This window comes from Mastigoproctus giganteus, chromosome 8 (assembly GCF_048544385.1).
Source record: "Mastigoproctus giganteus isolate SK-2022 chromosome 8, ASM4854438v1, whole genome shotgun sequence".
NCBI lineage: Eukaryota > Metazoa > Arthropoda > Arachnida > Uropygi > Thelyphonidae > Mastigoproctus > Mastigoproctus giganteus.
In genome coordinates, this window is record NC_143582.1 from 190,456,284 (window position 1) to 190,476,275 (window position 19,992).

The following is a 19,992-nucleotide window of genomic DNA, read 5'->3' on the forward strand; positions in this document are numbered from 1 at the left end:
CAATGTGCATAAATTAATAGTTTGTCTAAAATGTTTTAATCTTAATTTTCTTAATGTGAAGTACTGCAATTATTTAATGCAACTAAAATAGCACAATGCATAAAGCTAGATATTTTCAAAAAAGAAGTCTGTAGAATGTTTTGCTAAACCCTCTATTTTTCTGTATGCAAGAAATACATAAAAAGGAATGGTCCAAAGGACTTCTAACAGCTTAAAAAATTTTTAAAATAACAATAATAAAACACTTATTCACCAAATAAATATGAATTATTACTTTGTTTTAATACAATAAATTGGTTTTTGTGCTAGAGTCTCCAGCACTGCCAAAAGTGAATGGAAAATACTGAAGAGATGAAGAATAAAAACCTGAAAAATTATATAAGAAATAAGTAAACAATAGCAGTTTTTTTTGGGGAGGGGGGATGATTAATTTGAAGAAATGAACTGAATAAGGAAGATAAAGGGCAAGGTTCAGGTCAAGGACTATATGGTTTACAGAAGTTTATTTAAAAACACTTTTCTGTAATAGCAAAGAGAAAAGCTTTCATGACAAGTAACCGTCATTAATAAGGTTCAGATTCTGATGACTAAAATTGTCTGAAAAATGCCCTTCAAACATTTAAAAAGGGCCTAAAGTGGAAAAATGGCATAAAATAGAAAAACAACATAAAAATGAAAAGAATGATGGTTTGGTTTTTTTTTTTTTTTTTTTTAAGGAGCATTAGCAACTAAGGCCATATTGCTCTGGGGATATGCGGTGGTCATTCCTGACCTTTCCGCATCCTCCGTATTTGGTGGTCACGGGCTCGAACCCCGGTCTAATCAAGAAGCGTGTGCTACACACTGCTGCTTCTGCCCGCCTGGCTACGGAGGCGCCTAAGAATGATGTAATCTTGCCATTTTTTACTTTATTTTCTGACAAAACAAGTACTAACATACATTCTAATCATTCTGTGTGAATGATTAGAAAAAAAAAAACACTTGATGAAAGAAAGTGTACCATATTTCAAGTATGAACCCATAATAATGGACAAAGTGATCCCACACAACAAAACATAACCTTCATCGACAAGAAGGAAATGGCTGCTTACCTAATTGAAACAGTGGTGCCCAACACCAGCAACCTCCAAAAAATCTAGAAGGAAAAGATCAGAAAGTACACAGACTTAAGACAGGAAGTCAAAGGAAATGTGGCATACCGAACAAGTAATGATTTTCTAACAGCAATATTCAAATTCTGTAGCTTCTTAGAGAGAGATCTTGTATGGTTGTCATCGTTTTTTAAGTACTTAGCATATAAGCATAAAGCACCTTTTTTTCACCATGTCTAACCATCTGCAAATAATAACTTCACCACTAGTGGTTGCATCTTCACAAATTCTTATATTTGACTCTTTCAGAAAGATTTGTTGGGCCAATCTGCATTTCATTAAAATGTGTTCAAAATAAATCTGGTAATTAATGCATATATATGACCCATCCATTTGCTAGCAGGGATAAGGTGGTGACTGTCCCCTTGTATCAGGCCTTTATCTTGTAATAAATAAAATTTATGTATTACATTACCTAACTTGTAAAACTTAAAAATGACACCTTTCATTTCCTCACTTGAGTACTGCATACAGGTCTGGAGGCCTCATTTTAGGAAGGATGTAGAGCTGCTGGAATGAGTATTGAGAAGGACATTGAGATTGGTCATTGAACAAATGGTTGCTGTTTCCAAAGAAAGGCTTAATCTCTGCAAATTACAGCATCTGGAGACTAGGCACCTGCAAGGTGATCTAACTGAGGTGTATAACGCCTTGAATGGTTTGAGCAATCTCAATGCTGATGGGATTCTTCCTTCTCAGATTACACATCTGAGGGGGGGGGGGCATAAATTCAAATTGAAAAAAGACAGTTGTAGAATAAATGTGCAGCAATTTGCCTTTAGTCAGCAGGTAGTTGACTGCTAGAAAAAACTTCCATCTGTTGTTCTGGAAGTTGATAGCTTCAAGGAAGAACTGAAGAGTTGATAAATTCAAGGAAGGTTTTTTCTTTTGGATGATTCTGTATAAGCTTGCTTTCTTGCATCACATGCCTCTGTGGACAGGTTTTTGTGAACTTTTATTTTGCTCTTCGGAACAATTTGTTGAGTCTCCCTAAATTTTGCTAAAATCAAACCTGTTAACAGTAATCTGACAATTATTATTTATTTTTTTTTTTCATACATATCACACAGGCTATCCAAGTACCATATACTGTAACTGAAGCGCTGAACACTGTTTGTTGCTGTGTACTGAGTGGAGGAATGAATGGGCAATATGGCAGATGTACAGAAACAAGTGTTCTCAGTTAATGCAGAAACAAGTGTTCTCAGTTAATGCATAAAATGCATTTCTTTTTGTTCTTTTATTAATACAAATCATGAATTAAATAAATTTATTTATTACATTACCTAATTTGTAAAACTTAAAAATGACACCTTTCATTTTCTCACTTAAGTGAGCTCGGCAAAAATCCATCATTAAAAGCAAAGTTTGTATCAAGTTTTCATTACTACTACATTTATCCAATCTTTTTCATTAGCCTCAACTATTATGATCTTTGGAAAATTTTATTTAAAAAAAAAAAAAAAAAAAATGACTGAGGCAATTTTTGAGCCATTTGATATTATGGATTAACTACATAAAACACTTTTCATGACCCATCATCCTGATCAATACTTTTTTTTGTCCCTTTGAATGCAGTATTCTTGACAATGACATGTCAAAACTGACTGGAGTTTGGCACCAACATTTTAGGGGTCACAGTGCTGCGCCTAGAATGGTGCTAATAAAATAAAAAAATAATAATTAGTGCCACTGCAACACTAAATTAATTGTTATTTATATGAGAAAGTGTATCAATAAAAGTATTTGAACACAGAAGGGTAACGCATGGAACAGAACCTAGCTTATACATATTTGAAAGATATAAACAATAAGTGATTGGAAATACACAGAAGGGTCGATTCAGTAAGGCTAAAAATTGCCTTTTTGATTTGTGTGATGGATACTGCAGGACTTATGGTGGTGAACATTCTAATTATATATACACTTCAATGCTGGGAAGAGACTTGTAGTTCTGTTACATGAGTTGAGCTAATCCTGTAATAGTGTGTAAGACAGGCATATTTATTTGCTCCTTTCTCACACACAGGATTATATGTGAAAATGTTCATAGTGAGGACCGTACACTCAATGATCTGTGAATTTTGACCACCCTATCCATAATGGACTATTCTACATAGCTCGCAGTATAAACAGCCAAACAGCTTCATATGCTACAGCAGTGGTAATTTGCATCTGGTCATTTGTTTATTTGTTGTACGGTTTTAGGAGCATCAGTAACTAAGGTCATATTGTGCTGTATATATTGTCTGTAAATTGCATGTGTTCTATGATCAATTTTCTGTTTGCTGGAGAAAAACCTGGTCTGAGGTGATGTAGCATGGTATTTTCTTCTAAATTTTTGGAAGAAAAAACCATGCTATCCTTGCCTGAGACTGAATAACTCAGCCATATTGTGAAAAAGCTCATAAAAATTCCTCATGTTATCAACAGGATTTGAACTCAGGTCATTTCCAGGGAGGACACGATTCTACCAACTGTGCTCCCATGAGGGTGCATCTGGTCATGCAAGTCAAAGTGGAAAAGTAGCAGTTATGAGATATAGCAAAGATATCACAAAGCTTCAAAAAGACATGATTGTGGGAGCTTCCATATTGGAAACAGCAAGTCTCGTTGGTTGATTGGTTGCTCACAGCCAACTGTGGTTAAGGTATACAAATAATGATGTCAAATGGGTCAAACCACTTCCCACCGACAGAACTGTAAAGGATTATGCAAGGTAGATGTTTGTGATGAGCAAAGGGTGTAGCACATCGTACAGGTTCAATGGCAGGTCACTGTGTGACAGTTGAAATTGCAATACAATATGGGGAATGCAAGAACAATATCCCAATGACGATGTGCCACACACTCCAACATATGGGGTTCCACAGCAGACAACCCAAGAGACACCCTCTCCACCGCTAATCATTGTCAACAGCAAATGCTGTGGCGTCAACAACATGCCGGTTGGACACCAGAGGAGTGGAAATGAGAGTGTTGGTTGGATGAGTTCAAATAGTTGGTGCAACATGAGTGCATGGTGCCCACTATCCAGGCAGGTGGCAGTGGTTGCTTAATATAGGGAATGTCTTTCTGGTAAGAACTTGGATCTATGGTTGGTGTGTGTGTGTGTGTGTGTGTGTGTGTGTGTGTGTGTGTGTGTGTGTGTGTGTGTGTGTGTGTGTGTGTGTGTGTGTGTGTGTGCCAACATTTCACTGGTGAGGTCTACCAATGTGTCTTAGGAGACCATATGCACCCTGCCATGTTGCGTTTTTTCCCAAACAGAAATGGGATCTTCCAAGATGATAATACACCGTGTCATCGGACCTGCACTGTACAAGAGTGGTTCAAGAAACACAGTGAAGACATCACCCATCTTGATTGGCCTCCAAATTTGCCTGACCCTAATCCAATTGAACACACATGAAGGATGTTTTAGAAAAGGAAGTGATGCACATGGACACACAACCATCATCTATTTCAATCCTGTGGAAAGCTTGCAGGCAATGGCTGCAGATCCCTATGAACCTCTTCAGACATTTAGTGGAGTGGATACAGTGGTGGGATTCAGCCGGTTCACACCGGCTTGGCAGAACCGATACCTAATTGATACCTAATTTTTTGTTGAGTTCTGCGAACCGGTTGTTAAAATGGCACTTGTGATCAGGGTTCTCTCTAAGGTGGGCACCTGGGCAGCCATCCAATGTGGAAATTAAAAATTTACATTCCTTACTCTTTTTTTAACGTTCATCTATGCAACAGCATATTCCAAGTGCCCGTAGTAATGTTCATTCCTTCCATAGGTGAAAAAAATTAGACGGAACTATGCTTGTAATATCTATTTATTCATTTCATAAAACTCATTATACCTTTGATGAAATACTACATTTTTATTCCCTCGCATTTGTTACTTAAGTAAACAAACATATAACGTAAGGAGAAAAAAGTGCCAAACAACCAGGGGGTGACACACTGTCATTTGTTTCAGCTTTGTATTACGCCCTAAATTCACACGAGATATGAGTGCATTGGTGTTCCCTGATCAATAAAAACAATAGGAAGCTAGGACACAACGAACCAACAGAAATATAGATTTCAAGGGTTATCTTATCGCCCATTTCGGAAGCCGTGGAAGAATGTTCTTTCCATGTTGGAATCCTTATGCCAGTGTGCATTCATTTGAGTGTGAGCTTCCATCTCAGTTGCCACCCGGATTTTCATCCATATGCAACCAATTCTCATTTAGTATATCAGTCTCAACCTTAGTTGTAATAACCAATATATAAAGACCAAATGGTCAACTCAAATCAAACAAACAAAATAACATTAATCGACCATTCAGCCTTGTGGTGGGGATGGGCAATCACACCTCTCACCACGAGTTACCGTCCCCACCACGAGGAGGTAGGTCACTACTACCATCCGGGCATCGCCCAGCAGCGACTATAAGCCAGCTTAGCAAATCTTAAAAAAGAACAAAAGAATTCATAATTATCAAAAATATACATCAAATTAACTTCAGTGAGAGCCAGTGTCCCAAAGTCCAACCTCGCTCTTAAATCCTCATATAGAGGACAATATAGCAAGATATGAAGGCCAGTCTCAGTCTCTCCACACTCACAGAATTCCGTAAGGGTCAACCCCAAACGAAACAGCCTTGACCTCAAGCCATGCCCTGTAATGACGGCAGCAGCTGCAAACCCAAATTGGAGCCAGGAGCGTCGCTCCCTACTCACTATATGGACCAAGGGCATAAAGGTATACAAATGACGACCTTTCTCAGAGTTTGTCCATTGGAATTGCCATATGGTACTCAACTCATCATTGATTCGCCCCCGTTCTGCTGTTATATCAGGGAAACCAGCCAACCGCCCCACCGGGCACGACCGGACGCCAAAAATCACTCTGGTAATCCCCCGCTCAAGGGCATACCGTAAAGCAAACTGTGCCACAACCAACTCCGCAGGCATCTTCCCTGCAAGGACGCACAAGGCATCTGTGGAAACAGTTCTGCAAGCCCTGGTTATACCTAAGAGAGCAAACCTCTGTGCCGAAGACAAGATTCTACGAACATGAGAATGTTCTATATACCCTCCCCAAGCCCCAGCAGCGTAAGTCAGAATCGGAATAAAGATGTTATCATAAAGTACGTGGAGGGCACCACCTTTTATACCCCATTCAACACGCAGAACTCGCTGGAGCTTGGCATATAATCGTTTCACCTTATCTCGGACAAAGGCAGCATGAGCTACCATAGAAAGTCGCTCTCCCAGGACAACACCCAGGTACCTGGTCTTATTAACCACTCTAAGCGAGAAATCACCAGAACGACACAAAGGAGGTCGAGTTCCACTGAGGCGTCCCCTCAGAAGCACTGCTACAGATTTCTCTGTAGAGACCTCCAGCTTATGCTGAGCAGACCAATTCAACAATTGGCCTATAGAAGCAGCTATACGCTCCTCAAGCATCCGGCGGGACTCTCCACACACCAAGATGACTAAATCATCAGCATAAGCTATTCTGATCGTACCTTCCACAGCTTGCATTTGTAGGAACTCAGAGAACCCAATTCCAGAGAGTCAGCCCCAGAACCGAACCCTGTGGGCATCCTCTATAAACTCTTCTCTCACACTTCATGAAAGTGGTACAAATGAGCACATATCTCTCTCGGAGATAGTCCTCAAGAAGACGGTATAAATTTCCTGGACAGAGGGACGCCCTAGCCCTGCGTAGGACACTGCCCCACCACAGAGCATCAAACGCCCCCCTAAAGTCCATGAACAAGCCCAGGACATATCAACCAGGCAGCTCATTGACGCCTTTAATCAAATTGTAAATGGCATCCTCAGCAGAGGAACCAGCCTTAAAACCATACTGATTGTTAGCCACCAGCCCCTGACCAGCATAATGAACAATCAGCCGACCAAGAACAAGCCGCTCCAACAACTTTCCGATAACTGACAAAAGAGCTATTGGGCGATATGAACGAGGCTCATCCACAGGCTTCTCAGGACTCTTGAGAATAACCCTCAAATTAGCCGTCTTCCATACTGCCGGAAATACTCCTTCACGAAGACAAGTGTTGAAAAGGTCTAGGTACACATCAGGACTCGCCTGACACGTTTTCCTCACCACAGCGGTGTCAATATCGTCCAGTCCCAGAGCACGACCTTCTCTGGTCTGCTGTAAAGCTAACTCGAGCTCAGCGGGAACAAAAGGAGACTCGCTCTCACTAGTAACATAATCTAAATTCTCCCGAACAATCTGACTCTGCAGCAAATTATCTGGAGAATCTTCAACTAAAATTGAATTGATCAAGCAGGAGACAGAGTCAGCCCATCCCAAAGTCACTCTGTCCGTCGCCACAAACGTGGACATAATTTCACCACCACAGATTTTATCGGTGACTATTTTATACACAGAAGACCAAGGATCAGCCGACCCCCTCTCCTGCACATAATTTCTCCAAGAAGCCCGTTTTAATAACATAATCTTATTCTTATATTCATTCCTTTTAATCTGATACTGCAACCGCAACAAATGATTCTTGAGAGTAACACCTCCTCTCATATTGATACTGCTTACGCGCATGTTGAAGATCTTTCCGCATACGCGTAAGTTCTGGTGTCCACCAAGGTACCGATCTTTGCGGCCTTCTCTTCTTTCGCAAACACTGTTTACATAGGTCCTGCAATACACTAGTTAATTTCCAGGCTTTCTCTGACGCAGTCAGATCATGCCACATCTCTAATTGATCAATTTTGGAATTCCATAGAGTGAGAAACCTGATCCAGTTTACACCACGCATAGAATATCTACCAACATCACTCCAGTGCCTTATTGGCTCCACTGTAGTAATATCAAATGTGATCACTCTGTGATCACTAGTTGTGAGACAATCCCGCACTCTCCAATTTTTAACCATCCTCAAGATGGATCTAGAACAAATAGTGACATCAATAAAGGACTCACCAATTACAGAGGAAAAAGTTGGCAGTTGTTCTGAATCATTAATCACCTCCATGTCAGTAGTAGCCAAAAACTCTTCCAGCTCTATACCTCTGTCATCAGAGCTCTGGCCACCCCATAGAGTAGATCCAGCATTAGAATCCATACCAACAATTAAATGAACTGATCCAAGTGTACTTACAACCTGCTCAAGATATCTTATAAACACCGCCATAAATTCCGATGGTCTACAATACAAGGACACAAAATACACTCGACCAAATCCCCCTATAACCTCCACACATACACCATATGATGTAATCAAAGTAGACACAACAGTTACTGTCAACTGTGGGTCAGCTATTATTATTGCCACACAGGGAGATCTGGGAGCAGCCACAATTCTGTATCTTGATGGATAACAAACCACCTTATCTCTAAGCACATAAGGTTCTTGAAGTAACACTAGATCAGCTCGTTCCTCCTCTATAACTCGTGTCAACTGCGAGGCCACACTAATCGCTCTCTGACCATTAAACTGAATTATGGAGTAACTATTCTTACTCTCCATAATCTATTCTGCGTTTCAAAATATCTAAAGCCCTTGCGTATTCTGGGCATATCTTATCAACAGCAGAATGGTCAGAGGGAAGTTTCCTCCTCCAGCAGTTAACACATTTCGGAGAGTCCCCCCGCTTGTCACAACTTCTGAAGGAGTGCTCCCTCTCAGAACAGTGACCACAGAACGACTCACCTTTACAATGTTTAGCAACATGGCCGAAAGCCATGCACTTATAACACTGCGTGGGAACAATAAGATCCCTCACCCTATGGACACTCCAATCCACAAAAATTCTTTCCCGGGCGATCAGAACTCGCCTGATCAAGCCCGAAGTTTCAATAATAAAATTATAGCCAGTTTTACCTCTGGCTTTATTTTATTTTTAGTCACTACAGCTGTCTCACTACGAAACTGCTCCTCCGAAACCTCAGATCCACTAAGATTATGGGTCCAAATCTCCTGCAGGAGATGTTCTTGATTGACCTCCTGATCTAAGTCAAAAATAACAAGTTTCGGTTTGATCTTCAAAGATTTTTCCACTACCAAGCCTAGTTCACCAAGCCAGGAGCACTCTTTGATCTTACGAATGTCTTGTTCTGTGGCCGCCTCCAGGGCAACTCGACGATCCCGAATAGGCCTCACACCTATCACTTTCGTGTCACTCAAAGCCGGACGGATAGTCTTCAGGAGCTCCGACTTCACGTCTTCACTGGTCCTGAATTTCTCCGTTGTAGCCTTAATGATCACAGTCTTTGTCGCTACTCTCTGTTCGGTAAAAGCCTTTACCGCATCAGAATATGTTCTTTCAGCTGATAGTCCACCAGCAGTCCTCTCTTTCAATAAAGCCTTCAGCACAGCATTATCTACTAGAGTTCTTTGAACCACCTCTTCGAGGTGGTCCCAAAGCGTTAACATCTCATCTAACGCCATTATCGGCACCTTATGCCTCAAAACTAAAGTTCGTAAGCTTTGCCTCGCTTGCTTGAGGTCCTCAAACCCATCACGGGGAGTACGCTCTTGACTTTTATCCTGAGTACCCACTTCCTCAGCTATTTCCTTTTCTTTAGCCCGAGAGCGCAAGGATCTTGTGACACGAGATTCACTCACATCTTCTTCATCCTGCACCTTTTTCTTAACCTTATGTTTTCGCTTTTTCTTAGGGACAACTCCCTCACTAGGCCCAGCAGCTTCTATCTGTTCTTCCTGAAGCTGAGATTTCATCATGAGTTCTTTCCGCTGTATAAAGTCACTTAATTCTTCATCACTATCACTATCAGAATCCCCACTATGGGGATCTGAAACTATTTTCTTTGAAGCCATAAAGATCAAACAAAACAAATGAAAACAACAATATAACTATATTAAACCTAAATTAATACTAGGACTAATCACTAAATGATATGAACGCTCAAACAAGATTTAAACCAAAAGACAAAAAACCAAAAACACGGAATTTTGAAATAAACCTAAAAAAGCTCACTCTGCCAGCTGGGGGAACCCCCCCCCCCAGCTGCCCGGCCCAGACCACTTGGAGGTGGAGCTTCTTCAGAACAAATTGAATAGCAGGGAAAAAGCAAGAAATAGTCAATTAAACAACCACAAAAAACACTCTAATCACCTTGCAAAAAACCAACTGCTATCAATAAACGCTCTGGCACCTGGGCCAGAGCGTTTATTGATAGCAGTTGGTTTTTTGCAAGGTGATGCCAGTGTGCATGTGGTAATTAACAGTTTTTATCACAACTTTCCCATGAGAAACAGGTTTGTCATACACATTATTCTATTGTATTTAATCTGCATAGCCTATGCCATTTATTAATTCAGCAAGAATTTTTCGTTTAGTATCGATAAAATGAAGGAAATGTATGTTCTGATTGATGTTTATCAATGGTATAAGCACAGTTTATAAAAGTTTATGATATAACCACATGTGGACAGAACCAGTAAAAATATTCAAATATATAGGCATATATTCACTCCAGCTCTATAATAAATTAAAATAAAACATTTTCAAAATTTTTTGTAGTAGCCCTTAAAAGGATGAAAAGGAAACAGAGTTTGACAGATTTTTTCAATAAGAAACTAAAATCAGAATTTGTTGTATCACAATTGGCCTTGGATGGTACAAAACAGTCACAAGCACCACTCCAACTTGAAGAAAGCAGCACGTCAGTTATTGAAATAAAAAACGATAACTCCAAATTTGAAAATAATCTTCCTGAATGCTGGACAGTGCAACAATATAACAATTTTAAAGAAAAATATGACGGACTGGTAATTTTTAACAAAAAGTTAAGTTGTAAATATTGTGCAAAATATGACTTTATAAAAGAGAAAAGTGTTCATGTGTCAAAAGAATGGAAATGTTTTCAGATTGAGGCATCAGGGAAAAATAAAGAGGTACAACAAGCTTCTCTAAGGAAAAAAATGAAAGAACATTTTTCATCAAAAGCTCATAACATTTGTAAAGAGAACTTAAAACAATGTGAGCAGGATTCAATAACAAAAGTAATAGATACGATGAATTAAAAATATTTAAGTGCTACTTGTAGAGTATTTAATACAGTTTACAGCCTGGCAAAAAGATGTAAACCATTTTCAGACATAGAAGATGAGATAGAAGTGCAAATTAAAAATGGATTACATTCTCGTAAAACTGCTGTGAAAGTAGTTGATTGCATTGCAAAGGAAATTAAAAAAGAAATATTTAATAAAATTATTGAAAATATATTTGATTATTGACGAAGCTTCAACGATATCCTGCAAACCAGTTATTATACTTTTCTTAAAAGTTGAGGATTCAGTTACATTGCCAACAATTTTCGTTGAACTACAGTAGTTGAATTGGAAAAACAAGATGCAGAGACAATATGTTCTTCAGTTATGGAAAGTTTAAATAATGTTGGGCTTACTAAGAACTACCTAGAAAAAAAATTTAATGGGATTTGCTCCGATGGTGCCAGCATTATGCTTGGAAGAAAATCTGAAGTGAGCACTAGGATTGCAAAAGAGTGTCCGAACATAATAATATAGCACTGTTTAAATCATCACCTCCATCTTGTTTTAGATGATTCGATAAAGGAAATAAAGCAAGTAAATCATTTTAAAATATTTACTTGCTTTATTTCCTATATATATTAAGCTATATATTTTTTTTCATCAATCCAATAAGAACCAAATTGAACTTTCCAAAATATCCAAACTTGGAATTGAAATTATAAAGATTCATAGAGTTTTATATATTTTAAAGACGGTCACCCCTAGCTGTGTAGCATGCTTATCCAGCGCTACATCACTATTTTTATTCAAATAAAAAGTACTTAGGTATGGCTGCCCATCTTTAAAATATATATTTTATAACTGATTTGGCATTGATGATTGATATTTTAAACGAAATTTCTCTTCTTTCAAATGCACTGCAAGCAAGAAATATACACATAATAAAGGCTGAAAAACTCGTGATAAGATCTATTAAAGCATTTCAAATGCTTGGAAAGGAAAAGGATCCATACGAAAAAAAAAAAGATGAATTAATTACTTCAGAAACCTTCAAAAATATAAAATTTGTAGAAAATCATCGATTTGTTGGGTTTCCTCAGGAAAGACTTTTAGAAAACATCGTAACGAATTTGAAAAAAAGACTAATGGATTGTGAACATTTAAAAGCAAGTTGTAGCCAATTTCAAGATAGGAATAAATTACAATTTCTCAATTTTTTGGAGCCAGATTACTGGAATATTGAAGAAGTACTAGTTCCATGGAAAGCAGCTGAAGAACAACAATTGCTCGTATTTAATGACATTTTTAATTACCAAATTGATATTAATGATTACCGAGATTTCATGGAAAACATTTTAAAAAATTCCCAGAATTATGCAATTCCTGAAAGTGTTCAAAGAGCTAAAAATATTGTCAGAACAATTGCTGTAAGTTCAGCAGAAACGGAAAGGGGTTTTTCAAAGATGAACATAATATGTTCAGAGAAGAGAAGTCACCTAACTGTTTCTAATATATCAAACACAATGACTATTAATCTAATTGGCCTACCTCTAAAGGAATGGGATCCTACTCCTACAGTGAAAAGATGGTTAAGGATAAATCACTCAGCCGATGATGCTTGGATAAAAGTGAAGAAAATTGGAAGTGAGGGCACCAATCAAGAAGCAATATGGAAATATCTTAAATAACAGTTTTGTTTTTTGTCAGGTATTATTTAATATTTTTTCATTAATATTTTAAAACTCTTTCTTATAACATAATTAGTTTTGTGGACCTCTTTTATTGTTCTTATTTAAGTATTAACTGCATGAAATAAACTAACTTTCGGTATATAGTTTTTTTATACTTAGAACGGTCATTAGGGCAGAAAACAGGTTGTTAAATTATTTGAATCCCACCACTGAGTGGATACCTAGGCATATAGCAGCTGTTATATGTGCAAATGGTGGCCCAACATGATATTTAGGTAGGTGAGGTCACAATTCAGCAATTGATTGCTGAGTGTATGAAAATTACCATAATGAGGATTATATATGAAAATGACAAAAATTCAATTCTTTATTTATTTATTAATACTATCATTTTATGGCAGAAAATGTGATATTTTCATATGTTCTTGTTTATACTGCAGCACAACCTTCTGGTCAGAGGAGTTTACAAAAAATCATGAATACAATCATTAATCGTATTTAGTAGTCACAGGCTTGAACCACTGCTCATTCAAACAGCATGTGCTACTGCACTCTCACTCCTGACCACATGGCTTATTAATTCTGATTTTGAAATGACTATCTGAAAAGCAAATTTTATAACGCACATAGATTTTATTTAATAAAAGTCACATATATATTTTAAAAGCTTATGGTTTCCCCCTTTGAAGGTTACCTTGTGTGTGAGAGAGAGAGAGAAAAATCTTTATTGTACAGTAAAGATACAATAATGTGCCCGCCACAGCTAGGAGGCCAGGGGCTTGACAATGATATAGGGTAATATAAAAATATGTACAGTATAACAAAAAGATAACATAACATAACATGAAATTAACTTAAAAACGTAGCATTAACCATTCAACAGATATGAGTATATACATAGTTGTGAGGCAGACAGTACACCAAGGTGTGTACACGTTCATATGTACAAAGCACATATTTCAGAATATTCACACAAGTCAGAATATTTCACAGTGCCAAATTGATGTTCAGTATCGCATTTTCTTGTGAAACAGTTCGTCGATGAGGCTCTCACGGTTACTAAGCTTGTCCATCCCCTGGTCTGGCATTCAGAAAACCACCTTCAGAGGCTCACATCTGGTGAATATGGGCTTGACACACCCAGGGTCCTGAGCTGGATATCATTCTTTTTCTTGGTGATTCCATTCTACTTCTCTCTCTTGGGGTAATTCAGAATTTTTTTTTTTTTTTTTTGGCTGGTGCAGCATAAACCTCAGGCTTCCTTGCACCATATGGCTAATGCTAATAATAATGCTTCAAATAACAACATAAAACAGTGTTCCCAAATATTTAGTTGAGAACAATTATCAGAGAACAATTATCAATGGTCTTGGTCTTGGGCAGACACATAGCTCGAAGACATGATGACAGATGGACTAAGAAAATAACAGAATGGTACCCAAGAGGAGCTAGAAGAAAACCTGGAAGACAAAGGCGGAGATGAATAGATGAAATTCATGAGTTTTTGAGTAGTAAATGGATGGCCAGTGCTCAAAACAGAAGGAACTGGAAAGTTGCTGGAGAGGCCTTCATCCTGCAGTGGATTGAAAATGGCTGATGATGATGATCAGAGATCCCAACTTCAATATAGTAAGTTGTCCACTAACAATCTACATACCATTTTCAGAATTAATGCCATTAAGAGAGAAAAACTGCATCTTATTATTATACAATAATAAGAAACAGAGAATGCTTCTTATAACAGACTGCAATTCAGATATACTAAGTAAAATTATGAATGGACACTATGTTCATTCAAAATTCTTAACACAATAAATTTATTCCGATTTACTCTGCACTGTATAATTAATTTTGAGATGGAAAAAAAAATAGTACTTCCCAGTTATTTACAACTGGCTTTGTATTTAGTTTATATTAAAATATGCTTTTACTATCCCTGTCTCTTATACTAACTAGGACGGACGAATAATGTATACAATACTACTAAACAGCTGACCATTTTACTTTTTATTGCGGCCATCTCTGATGAGTCATAACTTAAAAATAATACGTGTCTAAGTTCCATCATTCCACTGCACACCAGAGAAGATGGCATGATCGGATTCCCTCACGGCGGAAATTCTTACCATCCTAAAGTTAGAAAGTCAAAAGAAAGAACTGGATGGAGGTGTGTGTGGGGGGGGGGGGTAAAGCTAAGATACCTTTGATACCGTAAAATAAAAGTATAAAGGTGTCACACGGGCTGGAATGTGCACAGTTTCGGTGGCAAAAGCACAAGCGTTAACTGAGAAAATGTCAGCAGGTACTTCAAATGTAATACCTGAAAATGACTAATCTTCGATACCTTAAAAACTCCTAGTACCGTATGTTCATCTGGAATTAAGCCCTTAATATTACTTTGGAAAAAGTTATACCATGTTACATGGGCTATCCAATAGCAAGTAAATTTGAATACTTCAAATACTTTCTTAGATACACCTAAAATAAAGTGCATCTGTAACAATTATTTTAGATTTTTTTTTTTTTTTTTTTAAGTCAAGCCAACAAACAGCCAAAAGCCGGATACATAACAAAATACTATATTGAGCCCGGAGGGCGATACAGGAAGATGGGATGACAAGGGGTAATGCGGGGGAGGTGACATAACAGGAAGACAGTAACCTAAATACCGATTTAGTTATCATCTTCAAAATAAATGCTACCGTATGTAGTTTCGCTCATGTGTTAACAACAAACGAAAGAGCAACAAAAACGAATATTCTTACCTCATTTACTACTGCCCTTGCATGAAGTGCATCATGCTGATCCATTGTAAAGGAAATGCTGTACAAAATTACTTTTATTTTTAAATATTTCTACTTTCCAAAGAAATGAGTTGTATAATTTGGACGGTAACTAAAGTGCACTGTACATGTCTACGAAACTGGTGTGAATGATTCAAACATATGAAACCCACGATATGACACAAGCACGTGTGTTTGTACAACTATATTTAAATATACTATATTTAAATATATAAAACTATTGTACACGAACAATATATAACAGCTCTACACCGTATAATTCACATCAGCATGTTAAAATATGACTTTATCCTCTTACTAAAACGGAACTTTCCGAACACGCGAAACTAGATAAAAACATAATTACTAAAATAAGTGAGAGCACTCTCTCTCTCTCTGAAGACAATCTCTTCTGTAAATCATTAAATTAAGTAATTAAAAACTGTGGTCAACAAATATTTAAAACAACGGTGGTAATAAATTGCTCATTTTGTTATAGAAAGGAATAAATATATTTTATTAGCATTATAAAAAATTTAAACCGTTACGATATATAAAAATTAATTAAAATAAATATAAATGCGCAAAAAAAAAAACAACAACAAGAAAAAACATGAACACCGTTAGCTCGAAAACTTCTTATTAAGTTAACTTCAAAACAGTATTTCGTAGTGGCATAGTGTCTTCTCAACTTCTTATTCGATTCCCGGACTAGACAAGAGCAAAATGCTTTATTCCGGTGAGTTATTCCAAGTTTTTCAGCCCTCACAACATGCAAATTGGCCACACTTCTACAGACATAATACACTTGTAGTTAGGATCCACGCTTGGGGGTGTGATAGAATCAACTACAAATGGGAGGTTTACAGTCCCTCCGAGTTAATTCATATCGTGTGGTAGGGGAATATTATTTCCCCCTACAACTTCACTTTCTTACCCCGTGAATTACTCGTTTCCGTTGAAACGAAAATGGCGGCAATGTTTGGTGTGACCATTGCAAACATGTAATGTGGTCAGACAAATAATGGTCTACAAACCTCTGGTGTAGCACAGTTGGTATAATCACAGCCTTCTCCACACCCGTTGGAGAAAAGCTGAGTTCAAATTCCGTTAATGTCTCAAAGAATTTTTATGCGCATTCTTTCACAGTGTGGTTCAGTTAGTTGGTTTCAACAAGGGTTTTCACAAGGCTCTTGACAAGGGTTTTCCACCCTGACACTCCAGTTTTTTTATCCAGAAAATCGACTACAAAAGGCATGCAATTTAGAGACATACACTCACGCCTAAAAGTTTGAAATCACGTTTTATTTTTCTTAATTTTCAAAGTTTTTATTAAAATAGGAAGAACTTGTTTATCAATTTTTATTAAAATATTTTCTATTATGTATAAAAATTAAAAAAAAAAAAAAAACCGCGTGTGTACCCTGATACACACAAGAGATGTTTTATGTGAAAACATCTTTGACAAAAATCATAACCATTTAAAAATCGAACAGCTAGATCCGAAGTTATCAACAATGAAACTTTGTGCTCACACCCCCTACTTACTCTACAGAATCAACGTTAGTGACAATAGCATCAATAGTGTCATACTTCAGTCCGAAATATTTAGTATGAACGATGTAATATTTTACGCACACGTCCGCTACTTACACTACTGAATGAATGCTTGGAAAAGGACAGCGAAATTTAAGGCAATAGCCTTATTACCTATTTGATTGCAGCCATTTGTTGAATAGTATGATTGCAACAACACAAGTATTTGTATTGAGAGTACCGAGCAAGCCAATCTAAAAAAATGAAGGTGGAGGTAACAGTGAGGTGCAATAACGACAAAGATTATTGAGATTGAGTAAAAGACAAACAGAAAATCAAGCGTTGGATTTAGCTCTGCCTTCAACCAGCAATGCTGCTCCATCTAACGGTAAGGTGCCCAAAGTGAATCTACAACAGACATTTCTCCAATTGCGGAGCAGATGAGTTTAAATGATCAAGCTCCTTTTCTTTACACCGACTACTACATTGGTATGCAAAATTTAAGGGCCAGTCAGGTTTTCACCTGTAGCTTCTCATAGGAGTTGCCTGGATATGGGAGAAGCATACCAAAAGAACCTCGTAAGATAGAGAAATGATAAAGGAAATAACATCGACACAACAACGGAAACAAAACGGTACAGCGAGAGACTTTATTCAAAAATGGCAACATAGCACTGGCTGCCATGATACAGATGCATCACTGCCAAAGATGGAACAAAGGGAAGAGGTGGTCCTCAGTAGGAGATGTGGCCACCCTTAATGTCGATGCAGGCTTTTGCACCGCCTGCCCATACTTAGAACAATATTCTTGATAAGTTCTTGCGGTAACATCGTCCATTCCACTGTCAGCGCCATCTTCAGCTGGTGAAGATTTTCTGGTGGGTGTGGATATGCCGGTAGGCGTCTCCCCAGAGCGTCCCATGTGTGATTTAGATCGGCGGGGGGAACGGACAGGCCAATCCATTCGAACAATGTCCTCACTTTCCAAAAGCATATCAACAGCTGCAGTGCGATGGCGTGTGGCGTTATAATCCATAAACACGAACTCGAAGCCAATGGCACCTCGCAACAGACGCACATGGGGAAGAATTACGTCAGTACAGTAGCGTTCACCGGTTACAGTACCGCCTTCCAGTATCTGGAGTTGTGTACGTCCATCCAAGATAACGCTTCCCCAGACGAGAACACTTCGACCGTCATATCGATCCCTTTCAGAGATGTTTCCGGGGTGTTATTCAGCCTTTAGACCAACCCTCGCCAGATTAGCTGACGTCCAGAATTGCTCCTGAGACCGAATCTACTCTCATCAGTAAAGAGTAACTTAAGCAAAGATTTTGTGGTTATAACATTTAGAAATAATATTGGTCCTTAAGTTTTGCACAGCAATGTATTTACAAGCAACGGAGCATTTATCCGGCTTCCATAAAACCGGCTATTTTTGAAACTGGCTAGTTTCGAATCTGGTGGGCATTTTTTTTTTTTTTTTTTTTTTTTTTTTGACAACGTGCATGTGCGGAATATAGCAAGTGTCAATCATAGCGATCGATCGCACGTCAGTTTAGAAAGTAAAGTTACTTGCGAGACTCGATAAAGGTGCTTTAGTGAGGCATTTGACTGAGGAGTATGGTGTTTGTACATTTACTATCTATGATATCAAGAAACAGAAGGAACTGATACTTAAATTCTAGGGTGACAATGATGTGCCTAAATTCATGGACAAGCAAAAAACTTTCACCAGTCGAAGAGTGTAGGCAGCGTTGGAGTCAAAAGTTTCCACTTGATCGTTCCATTTTAATTCCTCGTGAACGAGATGAGCTAAACTTTTTCACGAGGAATTAAATTTGACAACTCCCTGTGAATATTCAACTGGGTGGTTCAACAGATTTAAACAAAAGCACGGCATTCGCAAGCTGAAGGTTTATGGAAAAAAGGTTCTGCAGACCACAACGTTGCAGATGCGTATTTAGATGAATTTACCAAGTTGGTTTCTGATGATTGTCTGTCAGGTGAACGATGCAGAAGAAACTTCTTTATTCTGGGGTTACACACCAAGGAAATCGTATGTAAGACCAGATGAGTCAGCACCAGCGGGGTATAAGGATTCCCGAATGCTATATTGTCCATATGCCCCCAAAATGCTATATTGTCCATATGCGTGTCTCAGGCGCCTTATTTGTGCATATAAAATGCAAGAAATTACACAAGTCCAGTTATTTGATCGGGTTAGTAAGAAAGTGACTGATTAAAGCGTGGCTTTAACCACTATTTGGTCGGGTTAGTAAGAAAGCGACTGGTTAAAGCGTGGCTTTAACCACTATTTGGTCGACATGTCTCTGATACGCACTGCATTTATTATTATTTGGTCGACACGTCTCTGATACGCACTGAATTTCCCGATGTTGACGTCGACGGGATATTTGTAATAGCTGCAGGTGAACACTTAGGAACAACACTGTTCCAGCGCTATCTAAGTCGAATGGCTTTGTCTACCCAGAAATTCATCATATTTACTGAATTCGATTTAGTGACACACGCATACAAACAATACAGAATTCTGGGCCTTGTTATTAATGTGCCTATTTTGGTCAACACGATGGACCATCGTTTGCCAAGGGAGATTGACGGAAACAGGCACATTGATTACTTCCCGCAGAATGCCGTATTGTCCATATGTATGTCTCAGTCGCCTTAAAAGTTCCCAGCGTCATCGACAGGATTCGAACCGGGACCTTTTCCACCCGGTGTAGGCAGAACGGTGTTGATACCACTCTACTACCGGCGCAGACAAGAATACATTAACAGCTGTTTCGAAAACAATTTGGCCTTCCTAAGGATAATTC

At 38.2% G+C, this 19,992-nt stretch overlaps 1 protein-coding gene across 1 annotated transcript in view; it reads right to left on the reverse strand.

Moving 5' to 3' along the window:
- Positions 1–15,876, reverse strand: part of LOC150082101 (E3 ubiquitin ligase Rnf121) — a 100,056-nt gene extending 84,180 nt beyond the window's left edge. The window contains exon 1 of the mRNA XM_090379972.1: positions 15,599–15,876. Within this exon, the coding sequence (XP_090236098.1) occupies positions 15,599–15,643 (45 nt within the window). The 5' untranslated portion in view covers positions 15,644–15,876. The remainder of the gene's footprint in view (positions 1–15,598) is intronic.
- Positions 15,877–19,992: the final 4,116 nt, after the last annotated feature.